This window comes from Osmerus mordax, chromosome 6 (assembly GCF_038355195.1).
Source record: "Osmerus mordax isolate fOsmMor3 chromosome 6, fOsmMor3.pri, whole genome shotgun sequence".
Lineage (NCBI taxonomy): Eukaryota > Metazoa > Chordata > Actinopteri > Osmeriformes > Osmeridae > Osmerus > Osmerus mordax.
Genome location: NC_090055.1, coordinates 3,164,257 through 3,189,134, shown reverse-complemented (window position 1 = coordinate 3,189,134; position 24,878 = coordinate 3,164,257). Strand labels below are relative to the sequence as shown.

Genomic DNA, 24,878 nt, shown 5'->3' with positions numbered 1-24,878 from the left:
GGACACGGTTTAAGAAGTATTGATTCCAGCTTTAAACAAAGGTACACTCAATATTATTTAGCCCTAAATACATCTTTGTTATCTGTGCTGGAGTCGCAGTTATGGCTCTGTCCTCGTAATCACAGACATAAAAATAATAGACCAATTCCCTCTGAATGGACCCAGACAGACTTGTTTGGGGCCCTTGTCCGAGTGATGCATATCCCTGGTGTAAATGAATGGGTGCAGAAGGCTTGCTGCTGATGACTGGTTTACACCATAAGGGGCAAATATATAATTTCTCTTTTACATACTGGAGCTCAAAAGCCAATGGAGGATGACGTAACAAATTGTACATGAATACAAAGGAAAAAAACTTCAAAAAGTTGCAGAGCGATTACGCATTTGAACCTGTTTTATGCACGCAGTGTAGTTGCTGAACACAATGCGACGGGATTAGGAAGGAGGAGGGGGGGGCCGGTGGGGACATCTAAATGTTCTGATTTAAGGGAATACACGTTAAAGCATAGTGAAGAACTGGATGCTGGGTGGGCTTGCTTGACATGCTGCTTGTGGCAGGTGTGGTTGGTGAAGGAGATGGTGGACAAGGGAACACCCGAGAGGTGCACAAGCACATAGTAAAAAAAGGAAAATAAATTGGAAAAAGGTTCAACTGTGACAATAACACTGCTAATATATCAGGAGTGCATCTGTAATTTCACATTAACTTTAGATTCAGCACTATCCCACTCTTATGCATTTAGATTTAGCACTATCCTACTCTTATGCATTTAGATTTAGCACTATCCGACTCTTATGCATTTGTGGAGGTGGTTTTCAAGGTGCCCTACCTCCATCGCTAATGTCAGCCTTCTCCGATGGGTCCTCTTTCAAAGGCGGCCTCCGTTTTGGTCTTGACCAATGGTGTGCAGAATGATACCATACAGAATTTGCAGATTAATCTTTTATCTTCAGTTATTTTTCTTGTTTGTGGTGTCCATTTAAGATATATTTACAGGCCCCCGAATGACAGATATACAGGCAGGACCCTGAATGACATTAGCCTTACTGATACGCACTCTTACCCAGTGAGCTACCGGGGTGACCCCGCTGTCCGGGTTGTCCGGGCAACGCATACTTGCCTTAATTTGTTAGATTAAACTTCATGAGTGCAAGTTACTTGTCTGTCTTGCAATATTTAGTCCTGTCCTTTTGAAGCTGCTGGGTTTATACCTGTTTATAAGTAAATGTCAAATTGTTTGATTGAACAACAGCATGAACACGTTTTGTTTAGGACATCACAATGTAAGTTTAAACATTTGTATTTTATTTTTGTAAACCAGTTAATCAACAGATTGTTGTGACAGATTGTAAAATATATCACAAAACAGACTGTGCTTACATGGTAATTAATCTGACATTAATATTATTTCAACAGTAAATGTAATGTAACAGTAATTATGGCATTGATAGGCCAAGAGCTAAACATGTGGACATAAAATCTACAATGTGAAGTTACATTATTGTAGGATTGTCTGAGCTTCATAAACATAATTCAGTGTTCACACTGAACATAATATTTTTAGGAGCTGGCACTTTGCTTTTAAACAAACTGCAGTCACTCTGGTCCTTAACATTTTGACACAGTCTTATGACTTCTGCATGAACGGTTTGGAACTCATGGTATATTACAGCTTTAAAGTCTTGTCTGCAATGGCTGCCCCGCCGCCAATGTATTCATCCACTGTACCTCGCATCAATAGAACCCCTATCCACCATTTCATACTGGCTCCCCATAAACACACAACCCTGTGCAAGGAAAAGTTAAGTTGGACAATTACTGATCCATCACCCTTCCCATCACACTCAGGTACATTTGGTCAGGTGACCGGTCAGGTGGTGAGAGCGGGCGAAGCGGCGCTGGCAGCGGGGGCAGGCGTACGGCTTCTCCCCCGTGTGAGTGGACATGTGGCCTTTCAGATGGCCCGACAGACGGAAAGCCTTCCCACACTCCTGACAGGTGTAGGGGCGTGAATCTGAGTGGATCCTCCTGTGCTTGACCAGATCTCCAGAGGCTGTGTAGCGACGGTGACAGTCAGGACATTCAAAGGGCTTGACACCGGCATGAATCCTCTTATGCCTGATAAGGTCCCCAGATTGAATGAAGCTTTTGTCACACTGAGTGCATTTGTGGGGCTTCTCACCCGTGTGAGTGCGCTGGTGGTTCTTCAGATGCTCGCGCCGGATAAACTGTTTGCCGCACACGGTGCAGTGATAAGGCCTCTCTCCCGTGTGACTGCGCATGTGTGTTTTCAGCGTTGCAAAGTTGACAGCTTTTAGTCCGCACTCCACACATTGGTGATTCTTTTCATTTCTGTGGACTTTCAGGTGAAGTTTCAGGTTGGAGTTGAGAGAGAAGTCTTTCCCGCACACCGTACAATGAAACGGTTTCTCATCCGTGTGGGTCCGAAGGTGGTTGGTTAGACCGGTCTTCAGGCCAAACTTTTTCCCACATTCAGGACATGAGTGAGCTTTCTCACCCGAGTGGGTCGTCATGTGGGATCTAAGGTGTCCTTTCCGAGCGAAGGTCTTCCCACACACTTGGCATTCGTGGGGTTTGGCCCCTGTGTGTATTAGCGTGTGTTTGCATAAACCACTGCGGTCTGAAAAACGTTTGCCACATTCTTTACAGACGTAGGGTTTCTCACCAGTGTGCGTGCGCATGTGCACAGCCAAACCCTGAGAGCTGCGGACGCATTTCCCACAATCTGGGCACTGCACTCCAGTGTCCAGGCGGAGAGGCCTGTCTTCAGACTTCCCGTCTTCGGGTTCGTCACACCTGTGAGGCCCTTGTCCCCAGGTAGTCTCAAAGCCCTTCCCACAGTCCGCACAGCTGAGGTGTCCTTTGCGGCAAGTGACGGACATTTTGTGCCAGCGCTTGCAGTGCCTCTCCAGGTTGCCGAGATACTGGAAGCTGCGGGCGCAGGTTGGGCAGGGGTGCCGTCTCCGGGTTGGGACGGAAGGGTGGGCCTTGTGGGAGTGGACAGTGAGTTGTTGGGTGGTATGGAAGGTTAGGTTGCAGAGGGGGCAGCTAACTGTGGGGGTGAGGCAGGTTTTGTGGTCTGAGTGACGTTTCTTCAGCATAGCGTGGTATTTCCTCTGGTGGATCCACTTCAGATGTTTCTCCAAGAAGCAATGTTTGGTAAATGACACACCGCATTCTGGACAAGTAAAGAACTGAGCAGAGGAGACTAAGAGGGACAGTTAGAGGGGTGGGGGTTAGGTAAAGAGTGGAATAATTAAAAGAAGAGGAAAAAAGGAACAACATTGAGAAGGCTCTGGTTAAAACAAGTTTATACAATGCTTATCACTGTAATAAAAGGCATGTTATGTGTCGAGTGTGTTCCACCGTACCTCCAGTGTCCACTCCACATATCCCGACATCAACGTCTTCCGCAGCATTCACCTGCTTCTCCTTATCACCACTATCTTCCTTCAGGCACAATTCCGTTTCTCTCTTTACCTCCACCATATCAAACTCAGAATTAGAATTGCGTTCATCTTTTAGCTGTAGATTAAAGTGGCTAGTGTTAACTTGGTCCGTTTCTGATTTGAATAAATTGGCAGCTGAATCACTCAATAGCTCTTTTGTCAGATTTGACCCACTCTCGCACTCCTCCGCACTTTTGTCGCATAGTTCCCACTCTGTTTGTTCCTCTTTGATATGGATGTTGACGCAAATTCCATTTTTGTTTACTGTTACATATTCTCCTGCACATTGTTGTTGCTCTGACTCAGTTTTCACCATTCCTCCATCCTTGCTAGTCCACTTGGTCGGGTCGGGCAGAGATTTCTTTTTGACAGATTTATTCTTCATCTTCTTGGTCGCTAAGGGTACCAATTCAAGCCATTCTCTTTTTCTTCATAAATCCCTCTGGTAAATGACCAGTTCGTAGTCTGCACTCCCCACAAAACGTCTAGCGAACTGTAGCACGATATGTCCAGGTTAAGATTGAGACCTGAGCCGAAATCAATGCAAAATGCAAGTAGCTACTTCGGTAGTACCTTGATGTATTGCAGCTAGCATGATACTCAAAGAATCTTGTAAATATAGTATATTGTAGTTAGAGCTATATATATATATATATATATATATAGCTATAATAGCACAACAGTACTGTAGCCACAACAGATGTTTACCTGGGGCGTAGCACTTCCTGATTCTGTAAAGGAAATATAACCAATCAGAGCATGATGACAAAACCCGGCGATTGGTTTGTGCCCGCGGTAGCTTCAGATAGACGCTGCAGCTGACTTTGCAGTATAGCTGCTGAAGTTGCTAGGGTAGTCAACGCATGTGGTGATGGATATAATGTTAAACCACAGAAATGTATACATGATTTTTTGCACCAAATGTTGCCCTTATTTCTAGTGATGTTGCACTCGGATGTTCGGTATCATCTTTTTATGTGTAATACGAGATGTATTTATTTTTGGCAGGAAAAAGGAATACAACAAGCCTGTCGTGAAATGCACCCCCCTCTATTGTCTTTTCTGTATATCCCAGCATCAAATGATTCTTACTGTACACTGAGGGCACTAGTATGAGTAACCACAGTAAGTTTCAGGCATGTGACACTTTCCTAGTCATGGTTAGCAGGGGTGCATTAAGCCTGTCGTGAAATCCCCCCCCCCCCCCCCCCCCTCTATTGTCTGTTCTGTATATCCCAGCATCAAATGATTCTTACTGCACACTGAGGGCACTAGTATGAGTAACCACAGTCAGTTTCAGGCATGTGATATTTTCCTAGTCAGAGTTAGCAGGGGGTGCATTTCATGGCAAGAAGGACTACAACAAGCCTGTCGTGAAATGCACCCCCCTCTATTGTCTGTTCTGTATATCCCAGCATCAAATGATTCTTACTGTACACTGAGGGCACTAGTATGAGTAACCACATTAAGTTTCAGGCATGTGACACTTTCCTAGTCAGAGTTAGCAGGGGGTGCATTTCATGGCAAGAAGGAATACAACAAGCCTGTCGTGAAATGCACCCCCCTCTATTGTCTGTTGTGTATATCCCAGCATCAAATGATTCTTACTGTACACTGAGGGCACTAGTATGAGTAACCACAGTAAGTTTCAGGCATGTAACACTTTCCTAGTCAGAGTTAGCAGGGGGTGCATTTCATGGCAAGAAGGAATACAACAAGCCTGTCGTGAAATGCACCCCCCTCTATTGTCTGTTCTGTATATCCCAGCATCAAATGATTGTTACTGTACACTGAGGGGAACTAGTATGAGTAACCACAGTAAGTTTCAGGCATGTGACACTTTCCTAGTCAGGGTTAGCAGGGGGTGCATTTCATGGCAAGAAGAAATACAACAAGCCTGTCATGAAATGCACCCCCCTCTATTGTCTGTTCTGTATATCCCAGCATCAGATGATACTTACTGTACACTGAGGGCACTAGTATGAGTAACCAAAGTAAGTATGTCAAACTTGTGGACAACGAGTTGCCAAAGTCGTTGTCAATCCAGCACAGGCGAATTATTTATGCTGACTTCATGAAGGGTAGAGCAAACAAGAAATACGTGGCCTTTCGTCACCAGGCGACCAAGTAACACGCCATCGCCTACGGTGATTACTAGTAATAATATTTTATTATTTAGTTAGCTTTAGCTAACGTCAACTAGCTCTGATAGTACATTAGCCACAAAGGCATGCTTGCTTGCAAGTTAGCTAATTTAGCTAACGTTAGACAGAGTGCAGTCAGTGTGTGATCCCCCCACTCCTCATAAGTTACTTCCATCTTGTGGTTGACAACCAATCCTCTATTTGGAGGACTGGTTTTACTGATAAAAAAAGAACAAATAAATAGTTATAATAACAATGAATAACCACAAAGAAATAAGAATAACATTGAATGTAGTTACAGTTCTCCAACCGTAGCTAGCGGAGGGGACTTCTCTTCTGTTATAGCTAGCACTAGCCTATCCAACCGCAAAATAATAATAATATCGACCGATATGGAAACTGCACCTGCAGATAGGCTCGCCGGATATTCATTTTTTTTTTCATTAATCTCATTAACATGAGTTTTTATTCTGTGATCGTGAATAGGCTACATACAAGTTCAAAATAAAAATGTTCGTGACGATTTTGTGAATAATTCTAAACTGCTTGCTTTATTAGTGTGTATCTGGTCATGTGATCAAATACTCATGAATTGTGATGAAAGATGATAAAATCTGACAAGTTCACAAGTACAGCTAAAGATATTCATCAGACCATATTATGTAGTCTAAAACAACTGAGGACATAGTGACAAATATTTTTTTTGGGGGTGGCAAATAATTGTTTTTCATAATCATATGTACACTGTGAATTTGAAAAAAGGATTTCACCTTTCACCTCTACCTCACACTGAGTAAGGTGAGGTAGAGTGAATAATCAGCCTTCTATCCCATTACACTGAAGGGTCTACAACGAGGAGAGAACTAAAGACATGTTATCAAAGAGGCAGAGAAAAAAAAAAATATACCGACTTTCACAGATTTTATTGTCGCCTACTCTTCACTAGGACAGATTGGGGCAACATAACCATCTTCTGTACAGCACTGTTCCCTTCTTAAAAAAAACCTACAACAGCAGAGCAATGAAAATAATGTATAAAAACATAAGAAATTATGTTAACATTTTTAACAAAAAAATCAGATAACCATAATACACAAATGCTTGTGACTGGATAGAATGACTGTTATAAATAGCGTGACAATATCAATTTAACTGGACCATAATACTCAAAAGGACTGCTACATGCACAAGCAACAATGAAAAACCAATGTGTCATGAGTTTTTCTATTTCTAGTAGCACCATTCAATCTTTTCCAAAAAAAATCCACTATTTAATATTGTTTTCATGATAACTAAAGTCAACCCTTTCACTGAAAGGATCCTTTTAGTGATTCACATGTTTGGGAAGTCTGTTTGCATCCACACAGTGCAAAAAAACAAAACAGAAAAACAAAACAAAAGTAACAGACTCCTTAATAAACAATACTGATATTCTTTTCCAATCCATCACATTTGATTTCACTACCTCGGTCACAAATCTCTCACCAGGAGAACACAACTTTTCACTAGTTTTTATCCCTTTTTCTTCACAAAATGTTGAAAACATCTACAAAACAAATTAGAATTTTTCAACAGCTGATTTCCTTCTCCACAGCCAATCCCAAAACACAACCCACACAAGCCTCATTCATACATTTCTTATTAAGAGAATTAAGTCCAAAGCTTCAAGAATGAAACGGGTGTCATAGGACACATCTACATCCTTCATCACTGCAGGAGTTCCATAGAAAAAAAGCAGTTTGTTGTGTGCGTGTATTTTATATTTATGAATTAGTTTAGATGCTGATATCATAGAAAGTTTATCCTCAATTGGAAAATTCCACTTAACCCTCATGTTAGTGAATTTTGTCAAATATATGTCATTTGTGTTAGGTCCTCTTAAAGCTACAAAACAGTAGTGTTTAAATGTAAGCATGATGACTCACAAACAAGGCAAGAATTGAAGGCAGATGAGTGGAGATGTGCACATCAACAATAAACAGGGCATGTGAAAGAATATGACAAAATATACTCAGGAGGAACAACATTGATGTAGAGCTTTAAAGCCTGACTCATTAAATTACAATTCATGTTACTCTTTTTTTTATGTCTTCTATCTTAAAACCAACAACAATCGCATTTTTGCACATTCAGGTGAACTGGTCCCACTGTCTATAATTCAATCAAAACGGCAATTTCGATTGTCACTTTTTGGGTTTAAAGCACGTTGGTTCCACTGCAAGCGGGAGTCACTCAGGCATCCAGCAAAAGTCTCTGTGTGAGCCTGGACCGGTGACAGCATTCAATATCTCCATAGTGAACACACAGGCAAGATGCAACTCTGTCGAGTAGATACGTATAGCTGTTGTAGTGTGTTCTATGCAGCTGGCTTGGACATGTGAAGCATTGGAATACAGCAATATATATTCCAAGAAAAAAAGACACTCAGTAAATATACAGTGTATTTACAGGGAAACGTTCCATTGGATCTTTATACATTGCTTCTTATTGGACGCTTTCATCAACCGTCAGTTTTTTTAGTTTTTTTTTTTCGATCCCTCACATAATGAATCTGTTTTCTACCTACTGTACATCTCACCAAACCCTCCCTCTTCTCCCTCTCTACATAGCCATTGTGGTGAGGTGCTGATGCCCCAGCAGGCCCTTGCGTCCCCCACTACTCCCAGGGTGCCCCCCTCCGTTGCCGTGGCCGCAATATTCCTGAAGGTTCTGGCGCAGGGTGACGAGGGCGGAGCCCAGGCAGGCACGGTTGGGTGCCAGGATTCCCCCCGGCAACTGGATGAGCACCGTGGCAACGCCGGCCATGCCGTCGTCTGTGGGCTCCAGGGTGATGGGCCCCACCTTGAAGGTGGAGTAGGAGAAGCCCATGAGCTGGGAGAGGAAGGGGTCAGAGCGACAGAAGTGCTGGTAGCCGCTGTGGGAGGACGGGTGGTGGTGGTGGTGGGAGGCAGGGGTGCTGGTGGTGGTGGGGGCGTAGTGGTGGGTGTTCAGGTAGTGCAGGGGCAGGTGCTGCCCGCTGTTGCCTCCTCCGCCCAGGGTGAGGTGGTGGTGGTGGTGGGCGACGGGGCCGGAGGCCGGGTCGTTCTTGTAGGAGACCACTCCCGTCCTGCCCCTCTGGCCAACCACCACCCCCCCCAGCTTGCCGGAGCGGGCGTGGGCCAGGGACACAGTGCTGCCCCCCACCCCTCCACCCCCCGTGGAGGGCAGGTAGATGAGCTGGGGCTCGTCGGGCTCCAGGTAAACAGTGAGCTTGGCGAAGGGGCGCGACGCCATCTTGGTCATCTCCTGGATGTGGCGTCTCTGCTCGCGGCGGAAGTCCAGGAACTGCTTGACCTTCCAGAGGAGGACGCAGACCGACAGGAAGAGGAAGAAGCAGGAGAAGAAGACGGAGAAGAAGACAAACAGGTCGATGTGGGCCTGGTCCTGCCGGAGAAACAGCAGCCCCTGGGACTCCCCCTGCCTCTCGTCCGTGCCCACCCCCCGCAGGGCCACGTAGAAGCGGCTGGACTTGAGCGAGTGCACCTCGTGGGGGAAGGTGACGACCACGCGGTCGCGGACGCCGCGCACGATCAGCACCGTCTGGGGCTTCCACACAGTGATGTAGGAGATGAGGCCCTCCGCTCGCTCCTCCCTCACCACGCGCTCCGGGCCCTTGGCCTGGAGCTGCAGGGGGTTGCCGGGCAGGATGGGGCCCCCGAGGCCGGACGAGGAGTTGGCGTAGACCTTCATGGGGGACGGGGGCGACTCCCTCCCTCCGGTCGCCCCTCCCCGGGCCGCCGTCTCGTCCTCGATCTTGATGACGTGGACGCCCGTCTGCCGGTCCACCTCCACGATGAAGGTGTCGTGGGAGTTGGACACGTAGACCTCCACCTCGCCGAAGGTGACGTCGATGGTGACCCGTATGTCCACGTTGGTGAACTTGGGCTGGGCCGAGAAGTAGACGGTGCGCCCGCGGGGCAGGTTGCGGATGGTGGGGTCGTGGAAGCAGCTGGTCTGGGAGGTCGGGTCGAAGCAGGCGTCGCTGTCCACGTTGAGCTGCCGGTAGCACTGGCGGCCGTTCACGGGCGTGCCGTTGAAGGTTTCTTTACACTTGGCGCACTGGGAGGAGCCAGAGATGGAGAGATTGACACAGAAGACAGAGAGAGAGAGAAAGAGAGGGAGAGAGAGAGGGAGGGATCAAGAGAAGGAAAGCAGAGCTTAAACAAGGAGCAGAAGATGAAACGCCCACATCTAAATTCAGATTAAAGTCAGGTACATGTGACTTTCCCTCCCGTACCTGGAGTCGGTAGCAGTCTTTCTTGTCGCTCTGTGAGCTGCTGAGGCAGGCGGCCGTCTCTGTGTTGTTCTGGCAGGGGCAGCCTGTGCCGTCGTTCTCATTACACGTGTCCGCGTGGCCGTTACACTGACACCTGCAGGCAGGGGGGGGACATGACACCTTTCAGATTCATTCATAACCAACGAAAACTAAAGACTCTAGGGGGTTTTATATCGGCCAAACAACCAAAACAAGGCCCCTAGATCTAATGACAGATGGGGAAAATTGACAGTGTGTTGATATTAACCAAATATGCTGGAATTGCAGTTATTTGACTTATATTTACACACATATATATATATTGACATATATTCAGATGAACGGCGGCTTGGTTCTGCCGAGCAGCGCGGCGAGGAACTCACTTGTCGCACTTCCCCTGGAGCAGGAAGAACCCGCTGAGACAGCTCTCACACTTGTCCCCCACGCTGTTGTTCTGACAGCTCACGCAGACAGCGCTGTCCTCCGTGGGGCCCTCCGACACCCACTGCAAGATCTGGGAGGGAACACGGAGGGAGGGAACACGGAAGGAGGGAACACGGAAGGACGCAGGGGATGAGAACGAGCAGCGAAGTGTCGTACACCACGCAGACGCAGCGTTTCAGACGGTTTGTCGAAAACACGAGACGGGAGCGGGAAGGAATGGCTCGCCAAAAAATACAACAAGACACGCCTCTACACGTCACACGTGTTCTTTACACGTGTTCTTTACACGTGTTCTTTACACATGTTCTTTCAACGTGTTCTTTAAATGTGTTATTTACACACGTTCTTTACACATGTCCTGCAGCACACAGGGCAAGGCGTAGACGTGGCGGACTCCGTGCTTACTCTGTCAGGGTCGAGCGGGTGGTTGTGTGGGTTCTCCAGCGCCTTCCTGTGCTGGTCCTGGGACAGACACACAGCACTGTTCCCCCGGCAGAACTCCCTGCAGGAGCGACACGTTCCCCCGCCAGTGGCCGAGCCCACGTACAGAGGCTTGCACTTCTCACAGTGGGGGCCCTGGGGGGGGGGGGGGGGGGAGTGACACAGCAAAGCAGGGGCCGTCAGCGCATACAACTTGGAGAAAGGACAACCTTGCCATAGACTACACGGCCACTTCACAGAAGCGGAGTAAGAAAATGAATCTGCTAGAAAGCTGTTTTCAGTTACTTATGTGTGTGCGCGAGAGTGTGTGTGTGTGAGGGGATGGTAATCTGGGAATAACAGTGTAACTCTGAGTTGTACTCCTAAAACAAAAAGCAAGACAGAAAGAGAGCGACCGGGAGAGAGAGTGTTTGTGCGCTGGGCTCATTCCGACACGTTACCATGGTGTTGTTGTGGCATTCCAGGCACACATCTGGCCGGGACACGTTGGCACAGTTGCTGTGCTTGTTGCAGCGGCACTGAGAGGAGCAGTTCTCCCCCACGAAGCCAAAGTGACACTGACACACCCCTGGGGACACACAGGAGCCGTTCACACAGCCCTGCATGCACACCGGCTCACACTGGCCCGACACACTGCAACCAGACGGGGGGTGGAAGGGGAAATGGGGAGGGAGGGAGGGATGGAGAAAGGGGATAGAAAGAGAGAACGAGCGAACCAGGAGAGAGAAAGCGATAAGAGAGAGAAAAGAAGGTAAAAGTCATGGAGCAAAGCATGTGCGAAGGTAAAAAGGTGTGTGTGTGTGTCGGGGTACCTGCTGAGGAGGTAGCCGTGCTTGCAGGTGCAGTGGTAGCCCTGAGGCAGGTCGTGGCAGTCCTGGGTGCTGTTGCAGTCGTGGTGGCCGTTGGCGCACTCGTCCTCCTCGGGGCAGAACAGGAAGGACCAGCTGCTGTTCCTCTGAGGGCACACCCCGTCGCTCACACCTAGGAGGGGGGGGGGGAACACATTTGACTTTGAGGGCATTTCTCTTTCAACGCTTTTGGGGTTATCCCGGGTTCCTTTACTGTTCTACGCCTCTGTGTGATTCAAGGTCCCAGTGTTCAGCCAAAAGTATCTTGTTTTAGAAGTAATTAGTTGTAAAAAAAGTGTTCATTTTGTTCCTGGCGGTACTGGCCGTCCACGCCCACACTCACCATCCAGTCCTCCCTGCTGGCAGCGGCCCACCCCATTGGCTCCCCGGGCAGCGCACCAGCCACACTGGGGCCTGGCGATGCACTGGGAGCACTGAGAGAGCTGGGCGCACTGGGGCGAGCAGGAGTCTCCTCTGGACAGCAGGCGTCCGCACTGGCCGGCCTCGCATCGCAGCGGCACGTAGGACGGACTCATGCACTGGGAGGACGAGCGGAGGCGGGATTAGAGACTGTGACCATCCTGATCAAAGCCATTCGTCTGGGCTCGGGCCCCGTGTGGCGTGCGGGGGGTTGGGGGGTGGGGCATTACCTGCTGCAGGGCCATGCTCCACACGCAGTGCTGCCAGCCGCCGTCGGAGCCGTTGGAGTTGAGGCAGAGGGTGCAGTTGCGGAGCTGGTCGCACGGGGTGGGGCAGGGCAGGGGCGGGGACGACTCCACCTGCATGGGGGACACGTTGAGGAGGGCGTAGCTGAAGCACGTCCAGTCGTAGGTGGGGTTCACGCTCAGGATGCGTCTGGTCTCTCCTGGAGGAGGAGGGGAGGAGGGGATACGACACAAAAGGTGTAAGGAAAGAACACACACACACACGCCCTGACATAGAATGCAAGGCGGTGGTCCAGCCTCTCTCACCACGGCCCCCCCCCCCCTCACCCGTGCGTTTGAACTGGCGCGTCCACATGCACTTCCCGGAGGCAGTGCACTTGGGGCAGTCGGACGCGTCGCAGCTGGTCTCCGTGCAGTTGCTGGACAGGAAGATCTCCCGCTGGTTGATCCTGCAGTCGTGCTCCGACGTGCAGCTGACGGAGCTGCTGATGCAGGCGCCTTCCGGACAGTTGGTGCACCACTTGCAGGGCGGGGCCAGCTGTGGGGGGCAGGCCACGGAGAGGGGGGGCACGGGTCAGAAACGGGTATCAGATCAGGAGATTTACATTTAGTCATTTAGCAGACGCTCTTATCCAGAGCGACTTACAGTAAGTACAGGGACATTCCCCCCCGAGGCAAGTAGGGTGAAGTGCCTTGCCCAAGGACACAACGTCATTTGGCATGGCCAGGAATCGAACTGGCAACCTTCTGATTACTAGCCCGCTTCCCTAACCGCTCAGCCACCTGACTCCAGGAGATACCAAACTGCCTTTCCTACACCCGGTATCATGCTGATGACAGACAGTGGTGCATCGCTGTGTAATGCATGGAGACACAAGTCCACTCAGCTGCAAGGGTCACCACATTACACTAGCTACCTGTGCGTTTTAGTATTTCGATTTTAAGGTTCTCCTTCTGGTTTTTAAACAGGTAAAAAGAATATTTCTGTGACTGCATTCAGGATCATGTGCCTAGTGAGGAGCCTTCGATTTTCCACCGCTTCTCTTGAATGATTCCGAAACCCTAAGAGAAGCTTTGAGTCGGCGTCTAGCTCCAACACTCACTTAAACTCCCTTTCACTTTGCCTGCTCTGCCTTTCATTTCTTTTACACTGTGAGTGTTTTGATTACCCATTGTCATTGCTTGTCACATCTTTCATGTGCTTTTGTTAGTTTTTTGACTTCTATATTATTATTGATCTGTTTTGGCTTGGGTTTGGCTGGATTTCTATGTCCGCCACTTTGAGCAGCAATCTTTGTACGAAAACATGCATCATAAATACAATTGTTCTTCTTCTTCTTATGATTATCATGCACACCAGCATGCTTTTCTGGCTATTCCGGCACCCCCCCCCCCCCCCCCCCCGTTGTAGATGCTGGTAAATGGAAACGGATCAATAAAAACCAGTGTGCCCGGTTTAAAGCACACACTGATATAAGTCCTAAACTAGTTCAATTTCATACTAGCAACAATGGTATGTACCTATTACAGAGAGACCTGAAAAATTCTGAATGCATGCCATTTCAGATGTGTGCCTGGTATATGTGCGGGCGAGTGTGTGTGCGTGTGTGCACGTGTGTGTGTGTGCACGTGCGTGTGTGTGTGTGCGTGTGCACGTGCGTGTGTGTGTGTGCGCGTGCGTGTGTGTGTGCGCATGCGTGTGTGTGTGTGTGCACGTGCGTGTGTGTGTGTGCGCATGCGTGTGTGTGTGTGCACGTGCGTGTGTGTGTGCACGTGCGTGTGTGTGTGTGTGTGCACGTGCGTGTGTGTGTGTGCGTGTGTGCGCATGCGTGTGTGTGTGTGTGTGTGCACGTGCGTGTGTGTGTGTGTGCGCGTGCGTGCGCATGCGTGTGTGTGTGTGTGCACGTGCGTGTGTGTGTGTGTGCGCATGCGTGTGTGTGCACGTGCGTGTGTGTGTGTGCACGTGCGTGTGTGTGCACGTGCGTGTGTGTGTGCACGTGCGTGTGTGTGTACGTGCGTGTGTGTGTGTGTGCGCGTGCGTTTGTGTGTGCGCATGCGTGTGTGTGTGTGTGTGCACGTGCGTGTGTGTGTGTGTGTGTGCGCATGCGTGTGTGTGTGTGTGCACGTGCGTGTGTGTGTGTGCGCATGCGTGTGTGTGTGTGTGTGCACGTGCGTGTGTGTGTGTTACCTGGGAGTGGCTGGAGAGGATTCGGGGGTGCCTGGCGAGACACTCGCTGCAGGTCTTCAGCCTGCGACACTGGTCATGGAGGCGGGGCGTGGGGGAGCAGGACGACTGGCCAATGGCACAGCCGGTCCTGAGACAGGAGGGGAGGAGCCAGAGGAGAGAGATCAACTAAAGCCAACGTTTCCACACATAACACACACACACACCCAAGGCTTATATGGCTGAAATCCCTGCTCTAACTCCCGGCAGAGTGTGTGTGTGGGTGTTCAGGCCGTGTGGACGGCGTACCGCTCGGCCACGTGGGCGGAGGTGCAGCTCCCCCTGCACCACACGCAGCTGCCTGTGGTGGCGTTGCACGCCTCGGGGGTCGGCAGCAGGGCGCACGGCTCCGAGGGCACGGTCAGGGTGAGGAGGCGCCCCAGCGTGACCCCGTTGAACCCCCCGGAGAGGAACAGGCGCCCGTCCCACGCCGCCATGGCCAGGGACACAGAGCGGTTGATCGGCTCGCCCACCGCCGAAGCTGCCGGAGGGAAGAGAGAGAGAGAGGGATGGAGAGAGGGGAAAGGATGGAGAGAGAGAGCGGGGAAGGGATGGAGAGAGAGAGAGAGAGCGGGGAAGGGATGGAGAGAGAGAGAGAGAGAGAGAGAGCAAGAGAGGGGGGAAGGGATGGAGAGAGAGAGAGAGAGAGAGAGAGAGGAAGGGAGGGATGGAGAGAGATCGAGAGAGAGAATGGAGAGAGAAAGATTAACCAGGTATGAAAGTGAACCTCTTGGATTGGCTCAAAGGATATGCAGAGTGATTGACAGTAGTCTAGACCAGTTACCAGGCTGTATCCAGGTGTTACAGTTGATCTGGTAGAGGGACACAGAGTTGCTGTAGTCCTCGTCCTCGGTCCTCCCGCCCACTACCACCATGGTGTCTTTCATCAGGGCCGCTGTGTGGAAGTAACGGAACATGGGCTGGGGAGAGAGAGTAAGAGAGAGAGAGAGAGTAAGAGAGAGTAAGAGAGAGAGAGAGAGTAAGAGAGAGATAGAGTAAGAGAGATGGGGAGTAAGGGAGAGAGGGAGGGAGGGAGAGAGAGAGAGAGAGGGAAAGAGAGAGAGAGAGAGAGAGAGAGAGAGAGAGAGAGAGAGAGAGAGAGAGAGAGAGAGGACATGAGTTCAGATGGTTTATGAGTGATTATGAGGAAAGGTTTAGAGATGTTTCATCCTTACTGCCCTGTGAGGGGACCAGCAGAGACCAGGTGAGGCTGAGTGTATGTGTGTGTGTGTGTGTGTGTGTATGTGTGGGTGTGTAAGGTCACCTACCTTTGCCCTGTGAGGGGACCAGCAGGGACCAGGTGAGGCTGAGTGTATGTGTGTGTGTGTGTATGTGTGGGTGTGTGAGTTCACCTACCTTACTGCCCTGTGAGGGGACCAGCAGAGACCAGGTGAGGCTGAGTGTATGTGTGTGTGTGTGTGTGTGTAAGGTCACCTACCTTACTGCCCTGTGAGGGGACCAGCAGAGACCAGGTGAGGCTGAGTGTATGTGTGTGTGTGTGTGTATGTGTGGGTGTGTAAGGTCACCTACCTTACTGCCCTGTGAGGGGACCAGCAGGGACCAGGTGAGGCTGAGTGTATGTGTGTGTGTGTGTGTGTAAGGTCACCTACCTTACTGCCCTGTGAGGGGACCAGCAGAGACCAGGTGAGGTTGGGGTAGTACAGACTGTACAGTTCCCCTGAGGGCTCCACTGTCTCCACGTTGAAGCGGTAGCCTCCGAACACGTACACGGCATCAGTCTGCTCGTGGTACACCGCCGAGTGGCCGTACAGGCCTGGGGGAGGGGGAGAGGTTCATGTCAGACTGGGAGAACACCAGTCTGAGGGTTTAGGTTGGTTGAGGGGCAGTTCTATGGGCATATGTGAAGCCCTCTGTGACATGCTTGCGTGTAAAAAGGGCTATACAAATACATTTGATTTGATTTGAACACCACACCTCTTAGTTCTCACACTGAGAAGAGATAACTTGCAGAAACACTGAATGCTAACAGCTAAGGAACGCAACCAGCGAGCGAGCGAGCTGCACATGGCTTTCAACTTTGTCAAAACCCACACAGAGCGCTGACCAGCATAGCGATGCGGGAAGTGAAATCCACCCGCCACGGCGTTGCACGTGTGGATGCCCTGTAAGGTGAGGGTCAAGCCTGGCTGGTGAACCCTCACCTGTAGGGGGCGTTCCGGTGTGGGGCGCGATGGTCCAGTTTCCAGAGTGGAGGTTGAACTCCAGCAGGTGGTGGTTGAAGCCGTTCTCGGGAGAATAACCACCGATGAGCAGCACAGACGAGTCCCTACGCACCGTCAGCGAGTGGCCCGCCACCGGGGGCTGCAGCGAGCTCTAGAAGGGAGGAGGGAACAGACCTTGTTCAGAAGAATTTCAGAATGGGATTTATTCGCCATGAAAGTTTGCACAGACAAGGAATTTGCTTTGGAAGGAAGGTGCATACAATAAACATATAGGGACCTCGAATTTAAGTATGTGGACTATCTATACTAAGGGTACATAAACTAGCAGTACTAAGTGGAATTAGAATTAAATCAAATATACAATAAAATAAAAGTTGCCGTCATTTACAAGGAGTAGGGAGTCAGGTGGCTGAGCTGTGAGGGAATCGGGCTAGTAATCCGAAGGTTGCCAGTTCGATTCCCGGTCATGCCAACTGATGTTGTGTCCTTGGGCAAGGCACTTCACCCTACTTGCCTCGGGGGAATGTCCCTGTACTTACTGTAAGTCGCTCTGGATAAGAGCGTCTGCTAAATGACTAAATGTAAATGTTATAAGCGGCACGTTCAAATCAACGAACTCTGACCTTGTACTGCCTCCACACCAGGCTGCTGAGGTTCAGGCTCCACGTGTCATTGGCCACACCCTTCTGGGTGATCCCGCCCACCACCAGCATGATGTTGTGACTGGCTGTGAGAGGCTCGTGATTGGCCAGCAGGGCGGAGGCGTGGTAATAGCGAGGTCTGGGGGCGGAGCTCTCGTCCACCGAGCTGGTTAACATCTGAGTCCAGCGACGCTCGTTGACAGAGTACCTGAACAACCAACCAGCACACAGACACAGGTTGGAGGATCGTACGGTATGTGATGGTTCATGATGCACACGTTTCTAAAGGGCAGGAGAGGTTGAGAGCAGAGCTTTACATTTTACATTTAGTCATTTAGCAGACGCTCTTATCCAGAGCGACTTACAGTTAGTACAGGGACATTCCCCCCCGAGGCAAGTAGGGTGAAGTGCCTTGCCCAAGGACACAACGTCATTTGGCACGGCCGGGAATCGAACCAACAACCTTCTGATTAATAGCCCGACTCCCTCACCGCTCAGCCATCTGACCCCCCTTTCCTCCCACCTGTAAACGTTTCCCAGGATGCCCTCAGACAGAGAGAGTCCCCCATACATCCAGAGGTTCCCCTGGGGCCCAGACACCAGGGTGTGGCCCATTCTGTGGAGGAACCTGTGGGCCTGGTTCTGTGGAGAGGGGGAAAGACAATAATGTAACACACACAAAGGCGGAATGACGCTGTTGCAAGAACCGATCATTTCAGTCTTGGTGAATATATTGATATATTTGTAACCATAATAATACAATATCATTGTAGAAATTTGATTGAAAGTAAGGTTGGTCAGTGCAGAACAGGTTCTTACCGCCGTGAGCTGTGTGTCTAGCAGAGTTTCCCACACCAGGCTACTGGAGTCCACTTGAGCAGAGCAGTCGGAGCCAGCCCAGCCCTCAGAACACACGCACACTCCCAGAGACTGAACACAACCAACCGCAGGGTCAACATCACTCAGGTGATGGCAAATGTAAACAGACAATATCATGAACACACACAGGCAGACTTGAGTCTCTCTCACCATGTTGCAGGACCCTCTGCCCTCTGCTAGTCCACAGTCCTGGGGGCAGAGCAGCCTGTCGCAGTGGGGGCCTCCGTAACCCGGGGGACACTGGCAGAGGCCCCCGCGGCACTGGGCCACCCCCTCGCACACCGGTGCCCCCTCCTCCGTCTCCTCCTGGCCCTGGCGGCAGCGACGCACCCAGAAAGAGGCGTTGAAGCCCTGGGGCCGGTCCGATGACACGTTGGCCTCGAAGTAGACAGAGATAACACCTGCAGGGGGAGAAGAGAGGATAGAGAGAGAGGGGATGGAGGCGCCAGGATGAAGAGAGAGAGAGAGAGGATTGAGAGAGAGGATAGAGAGAGAGAGGATGGAGAGAGAGGATAGAGAGAGAGAGGATAGAGAGAGAGGATGGAGAGAGAGAGAGGATAAAGAGAGAGAGAGGATAGAGAGAGAGGATGGAGAGAGAGAGGATAAAGAGAGAGAGAGGATAGAGAGAGAGGATGGAGAGAGAGAGGATAAAGAGAGAGAGAGAGGATAGAGAGATGGAGAAAGAGAAGGGGCGGGGGAAGTAGAGAATTAGAAGGCATGACTGGGTTTGTAATCCCAGCAGTGTGATTCTGCGATGTCTTGGGCATCGTCAAGATATCAATACATACGTGTATTCGAGGGACAACTGAAATGTATAATGAAAATGTGTGAAGGTTTTTTTAAGCTGAGCCAAGGTTACCCGAGGTGGCCTCCACAGTGGTTGGCTGAGTCCGGGTGGTCCCACAGAATGCACCAATCAGGTTGTGGTCGGAGTGCACCGCCCCGTTGGCCAGGAATTGAGGCAGGCCGTCAAACACGTAGACATAGGAGCTCTGCGCGCGCGAGAGTCAGCGTGTCAGACAAAGACTCATGGAAATACCGACAGGATCTTTTCCTACCTGTGCTCATGGTGTGTGTGTGCGTGTGAGTGTGTGTGGTCAGTACTCACACTGCACTGCGTTTGGGAGTCAGGGTGCAGGGTGAGAGCCACAGGGGGGCACAGCTGGCCGGGCAGGCAGGGGGTCAGGGTCTCCGACACGGACAGGACCCACAGGCAGTGGGACAGGCCACCCCTGCCCCCCAGGCCCCCCCGCCACCCCAGGGAGGAGGAGACGGGCAGGGGGGAGGAGGAGGAGGAGGACAGCAGCACGGAGCGGCCCTGGCACTGACGGAAACAGGTGCCGTTATCACTGAAAGGAGAGAGGGAGGTGGAGGGTAAGAGTGGCAGGTCGTGTGCGGAACGAAACCTTCAAAGTCCTTTGTTACGTTTCTACAACACACCCAAGCAGTCGAACCCAAACGGCGGCAATAACTGCTTCCCTCTTGCTTTCCACATCCCACAACCAGAAAGCTTAACTGTAACTGCAGCACGGCTGCGGATTCAAGGCGCGTCAACAGGAGGCCAACACAGACCGTTGGAGATTCCCCTCACCTGGGGTCTCCGTAGTAGCCTGGCAGGCAGGCCTCGCAGTGAGCCCCCTGGGTGTGGTGTGTGCAGTAGCACTGGCCCGTCTGGTTGTGGCAGTAGCCCTGCTGGGGGTCCCCGTGGCCGTTACACTGGCAGGGCACGCAGCCCCCGGCGCTGGCCAGAGCCGAGCCGAAGCTCCCGGGGCGACAGTGCTCACACTGGGGCCCCGTGGTCCAATCTGAGGAGGGGGGAGGGACGGGGTGGGAATGAGCAGACCAATAGAGGGCCGGTTGGGATGAGGATGGACCAATCAAAAACAGGGATCGATGTGGATAGATCTGGAGTGCTGGCACTTTTCGCCAGCCAATTTTCGACTTCACCCGATGCCGTCGCCCACCCTGTGAGAGACCCTTACCCTGGCACTGGTCGCAGATGCCTGGAGCGGTGATGCAGGTGCTGTGGAAGTTACAGCCGCAGTCCACGTCACACTCCACCCCGCTCAGGACCAGCGTGGCCGGGTCAGAGGTCCAGCCCAGGGAGCACTCGCACTCGAACCTGGGGCTGCCGCTGCACTGGCCCTCACGGCACTCGTTATAGCATCTAGGGGGGTGGGGAGATGAGGGGGGGGGAGGGTTAGGTTTGTAGGCCGGAGGTGAAGGTGATAGGGAGAGTGACGCACAGAAACGGGTAACAAGGGTGTCATTTAAAGCATCAAAACACAGCTACCAGCAAGACATTGAAACCAGATAATGAAAGCCAGCCAGCCAGCGAGAGAGAGAGTGAAAGAGAGAAGTGAAAGAGAAAGCTAGAGGGAGGGAGAGAGATAGAGGGAGTGGGAGAGAGAGAGATAGAGAGAGATAGAGAGGGAGAAAGAGAGGGACAAATAGAGAGAGAGAGAGAGAGAGAGAGAGAGAGGAGAGAGAGAGAGAGAGAGAGAGAGAGAGAGAGAGAGAGAGAGAGAGAGAGAGAGAGAGAGAGAGAGAGAGAGAGAGAGAGAGAGGAACAGGGAGAGAGAAGGCGGTGCGCTTCCTATATGCCCTTTTCTACGCCGCTTTGGATACAAGTGTTATTCCAGATAAAGAAAAGGAGATATGGAGCAGCACTCACGTCTGGTTGCAGTGCAGGGTCCCGTCTCCAGTGTAGCCCCTCTCACAGTGCACTCGTACGAGGTGGGCGTGTTGACGCAGGTGGCCAAAGGGGTGGCAGTTGTGGAGGCCCAGCCGGCACTCCTCCACGTCGGGGCAGGTGGGGTAGGACCACACGGCCTCCTGGTCCCCCTCCTCCAGGTGCTCCAGCTCCAGCTCCATCTCCATGGGCCGCGGGGGGGCCGAGGTCTGGGGCTCGGGGCTGGGGAGAGGGGAAGGGGGGATGGGAGGAGAGGTTACGGAACAGAGAGGGGAGGAACAACCTCTTTATCGTCTGCCTCTCCGGCTGGGGTTGTGAGAGAGTCGCTTCGGGAGTGTCACTGATGAGCGGTGGTGATGTGGTCGGTTCTGGTCTTACCCTGTGGCTCGCACGTCTGCCACGGCGACACTGCAGTTATAGACGGACGGTTCGTCCAAACCCGCCCAGTCCCCTCTCAGGCACCTGGACACAGAACAGAAGTTTCCAGAAGGTTAGACGTGACCAGAAAGCAATTCCTCACATCCGCAGATGTTTGTGTGCATGTCTGTGTGTGGGGGTCTGTGTGTGTGTGCGGACCTGTGTGTGTGTTCGTCTGTTTGTGGGTCTGAGTATGTGGGTCTGTGTGTGTGTGTCCGTTACCTGCCGATGGTGGGGTTGTTGTAGTCCCCGCACCAGCCACACTGGAAGGTCTCCAGACAGTCGGTGCAGGTAGCCAGGGCAGAGCACTGCTTACACTGGGGTACAGAGTGGACACTGGAACACAGGACAGGGAAGGAAGACAAAGGTTAATATGCTGGAAAAAGAAACAGGAGGTCAAATATAACAATTACAGGAATCTGAAATGTATACCATGCTTAACAAAACGTTTTTTTTTTTTTTTCAGAAGAGATGACCCTGCCCTGAGTAATCTGAGTCCAAGCTGAGGTATAACAAGGTAGACAGACCGCAACGGTGTTTTACCTGTCGTACCAGTCCCTGCACTCTCCGTAGGGGTACTTGGTGAGGTAGGCCCGCGAAGTAGAAAGCAGGCCTGGGCAGACTCGCACCAGGCACACTGGCTGGAGTTGGACAGACACTCCCCGCATGTCTTCCTCCTGCGCGGCGAGGTGGAGACGGGGGGAGGCAAGGAGAGCGAGGATGGGCTTTATATCAACGTCATCTGCGCTTGTTTGTCATTTCCTTTTCTTAACCGTCGGGAGGGTAATTAGGTTGCTGGGAATAGCACTGGCTTTGAAAACAAGCCCTGCGAAATGATTGTTACTCACTGGTTGCACACTTTCGGACACACCCCCGGATCTCGAATGGAACCTTCCAGCCTCCCCCGCCGGCTGCATTGGTAGTCAGCCTTCTTGCTCGAGTTGATTTGCCATTCACAGTAAGGGTCCTAGGGTCAAACATCGAGAGGTTCAACCGGTCGCCCTGACCAACACCCTCAGAGCCTTTATTGTACGTATAGACTTTATAGGTTGAAAAAAATCCATATAATTGCTCCTCCCCAATGGCAATCTCGACCCTCATTTGGGCTGTAAAAATATCCTATTTCATGTTGTATCAAACCTATCTAATCTTCTCTAGTCGTAAAAGTGTGTGAGTAGTGAGTCAGGTGGCTGAGCGGTTAGGGAAGCGGGCAAGTAATCAGAAGGTTGCCAGTTCGATTCCCGGCCATGCCAAAATGACGTTGTGTCCTTGGGCAAGGCACTTCACCCTACTTGCCTCGGGGGGTATGTCCCTGTACTTACTGTAAGTCGCTCTGGATAAGAGCGTCTGCTAAATGTAAATGTAAAAGCCAGCAGGCCAGGAGTGGTCTGTGTACCTGGGTGCAGGTAGAGCAGTCTCTGTATTTCCTCACACAGGGTGCAGTGTTGTGGCGCCAACAGCAGGTGGTGCTCTCCGTCCCCCGTGTCCTCCGGGCAGATCTCCAGGTGCAGGCCGGCGCGCGCCAGGCAGCGGGCCAGGGAGGGGCACCAGCCACAGGACTGGTCCGACAGGCAGGCCAGGCAGGACTGGTACCCCGAGCAGGAGCCTGAGCGGTACCAGGAACAGGAAGGAAATCTCCTACAGGGGAAAAACAGAGGTAGTCTAGAGAAAACTGATCTCACCGCTTTATTTACAAACCATTTCCTTTACGATTGTTCTCTTATATTGTAATAGAACAGGGTTCCCGCTCTTGTAAAATATTGTTTTTTTCATTCCTTTTCATACATTTAAATGACAGTTCTACAAAAAGATAAAAGTATTAAAATAAAATAAAAAAAACTGTATCTGTGAAAAATAGTTCAAGGGCTGGTTCTGCAGGTACTCACACTGCCCCCGGGCAGAGCAGTCCTGTTCCAGATGAGGGCCATCTCGCTGGTCTGGCCAGAGCCGGAGTTATTCAGGTAGCCCTCGGCCTGGACCAGGTAGTGGTTCCCCCGGGTCAGGTTGGGGAACAGGAGACTCCCGTCCGGGCGAGACAGCAGCTTGATCTCCTTCTCCTGGTGAGCTGCCCAGTGACCCACCACCTCCTTCTGAACACGGAGAGAGAAGAAGAGAGGGAGGGAAAGAGACTTAGAAAGAAAGAGGAAGAGCTCTGAAATATGACCCCCCCCACCCCCCCCAAAAACGACATTCATCCACATCTTAACTCGTAACTCTCTCTCTATATTATTTTTATTCTCTTGATCTATTTCCTCCAATCTCCTGTCGGCGTCTCTCTCGCTCACCAGCTGTAAGGAGTTGGGTCCGGAGGCCATGCGAGCCTCGAAGTGGAGCCTCTGGATGCGGGCCGACATGGAGACCGTCTCGGTGGGGGGGGGCGCCGGCGGAGGGGCGCCCCACAGCGGGTGGATGAAGCCCCGGAACTGCAGGGTGACGTCCATCTCCGTGGTGGGGCTGAGGATGATGGAGGTGCTGCGGAGGATGGCCACCTGAGGAGGAGGAGGAGGGGACGAGGAGGAGGGGGGGACGAGGAGGAGGAGGGGAAGAGGAGGGGAAGAGGAGGAGGGGGGGAGGAGGAGGAGGAGGGGAAGAGGAGGAGGGGGGGACGAGGAGGAGGGGGACGAGGAGGAGGGGGGGAAGAGGAGGAGGAGGGGGGGGGAAGAGGAGGAGGAGGGGACGAGGAGGAGGAGGGACAGTGAGTCAGTAGAGGGGTGTGTGTGTCTATATGATACGTTGTATGCCCCTACAGAACGCATCCAGGTGATTAATCAGAAGGTTGCCGGTTCGATTCTCGGCTCTGTCCTAATGGCGTTGTGTCCTTGGGCAAGGCACTTCACCCTACTTGCCTCGGGGGAAATGTCCCTGTACTTACTGTAAATCGCTCTGGATAAGAGCGTCTGCTAAATGACTAAATGTAAATGAAAGGGCGGGCGTGGCAGAGGGAGGGCTCCGTACCTTGTCGGGCTGGGAGTCGTTGCGGGGGTGCTGGAAGGTGAGCAGGTGCAGTCCCGGGACATAGTTGTCGGTGCGACAGGAGTGGAGGGAGGTTAGGAAACGGGTACGCTCTCCCCACCAGCCGTACGCCCCGGAGATCTGGTCCACACGGCACGCACTGCGCTCTGCAGACCGAGAGGGAGGAGTCAGTACACCAGGACACAGCCGGCGCCACACCTCAGGTTTCACGCTACAGAGTTGGCAGAGCCCCCACAAAGATGCATTACTGCGTTTGGAAGAAGCGCCTGGCAATGCATCTGTGTTTTGGGTGTGTTTGGGCAGAGCTAAGAGAGGTGACCTGGCTGCGAGGGGGTTTCTGATTGGAGAGAGAGCTCGGGGGTGTGGTCAGGTGGGAGCTCTGACACAAACCTGAACGGAACTGCTCAATCACAGGACAGGGTGGGACGGACAGAAGACAGCCAGGTCACCTCCCATGTTCGTTCCAACACACCCTAATCATGTCTCATCTAGTCCCTCACGATCCCTCTTTCCCCCTCCTTGCTTCCTTCCTCCCTCCATGCTGCTCACCTGACACAGGCAG

General features: G+C 51.6%; 2 protein-coding genes across 2 annotated transcripts in view; both read right to left on the bottom strand.

Moving 5' to 3' along the window:
• Window positions 1–1,378: 1,378 nt before the first annotated feature.
• Window positions 1,379–3,856, bottom strand: LOC136944761 (zinc finger protein 436). Its single transcript, XM_067238654.1, has 2 exons — window positions 3,394–3,856; window positions 1,379–3,230 (listed from the first exon to the last, which is right to left on the bottom strand). Exons 1-2 carry the CDS (start codon window positions 3,854–3,856, stop codon window positions 1,846–1,848), a joined length of 1,848 nt encoding a protein of 615 aa, XP_067094755.1. The 3' UTR covers window positions 1,379–1,845.
• Window positions 3,857–6,239: 2,383 nt separating this feature from the next.
• megf8 (multiple EGF-like-domains 8) overlaps window positions 6,240–24,878 on the bottom strand; it is a 21,951-nt gene continuing 3,312 nt past the window's right edge. Inside the window, 36 exon segments of the mRNA XM_067237366.1 lie at window positions 6,240–9,713; window positions 9,892–10,024; window positions 10,293–10,423; window positions 10,759–10,929; window positions 11,235–11,427; window positions 11,607–11,775; window positions 11,986–12,181; window positions 12,293–12,507; window positions 12,635–12,845; window positions 14,496–14,622; window positions 14,781–15,012; window positions 15,316–15,451; window positions 16,142–16,305; window positions 16,694–16,865; window positions 17,338–17,563; window positions 17,879–17,997; window positions 18,175–18,285; window positions 18,385–18,635; window positions 19,094–19,226; window positions 19,343–19,583; window positions 19,826–20,039; window positions 20,217–20,401; window positions 20,909–20,957; window positions 20,960–20,993; window positions 20,995–21,148; window positions 21,305–21,388; window positions 21,566–21,679; window positions 21,887–21,939; window positions 21,942–22,020; window positions 22,192–22,310; window positions 22,740–22,766; window positions 22,768–22,960; window positions 22,962–22,981; window positions 23,230–23,433; window positions 23,629–23,832; window positions 24,299–24,462. Coding sequence (XP_067093467.1) covers window positions 8,217–9,713; window positions 9,892–10,024; window positions 10,293–10,423; window positions 10,759–10,929; window positions 11,235–11,427; window positions 11,607–11,775; window positions 11,986–12,181; window positions 12,293–12,507; window positions 12,635–12,845; window positions 14,496–14,622; window positions 14,781–15,012; window positions 15,316–15,451; window positions 16,142–16,305; window positions 16,694–16,865; window positions 17,338–17,563; window positions 17,879–17,997; window positions 18,175–18,285; window positions 18,385–18,635; window positions 19,094–19,226; window positions 19,343–19,583; window positions 19,826–20,039; window positions 20,217–20,401; window positions 20,909–20,957; window positions 20,960–20,993; window positions 20,995–21,148; window positions 21,305–21,388; window positions 21,566–21,679; window positions 21,887–21,939; window positions 21,942–22,020; window positions 22,192–22,310; window positions 22,740–22,766; window positions 22,768–22,960; window positions 22,962–22,981; window positions 23,230–23,433; window positions 23,629–23,832; window positions 24,299–24,462 — 6,725 coding nt within the window. The 3' untranslated portion in view covers window positions 6,240–8,216.

What these genes read in the sequence shown, in the direction of transcription:
- LOC136944761 (XM_067238654.1), bottom strand. Translation starts at nt 3,856, where the DNA reads ATGAAGAATAAATCTGTCAAAAAGAAATCTCTGCCCGACCCGACCAAG. An exon ending in ATGTGGAGTGGACACTGGAG is followed by an intron (nt 3,231 to 3,393) that starts GTACGGTGGAAC and finishes TGTCCCTCTTAG; the next exon opens with TCTCCTCTGCTCAGTTCTTT.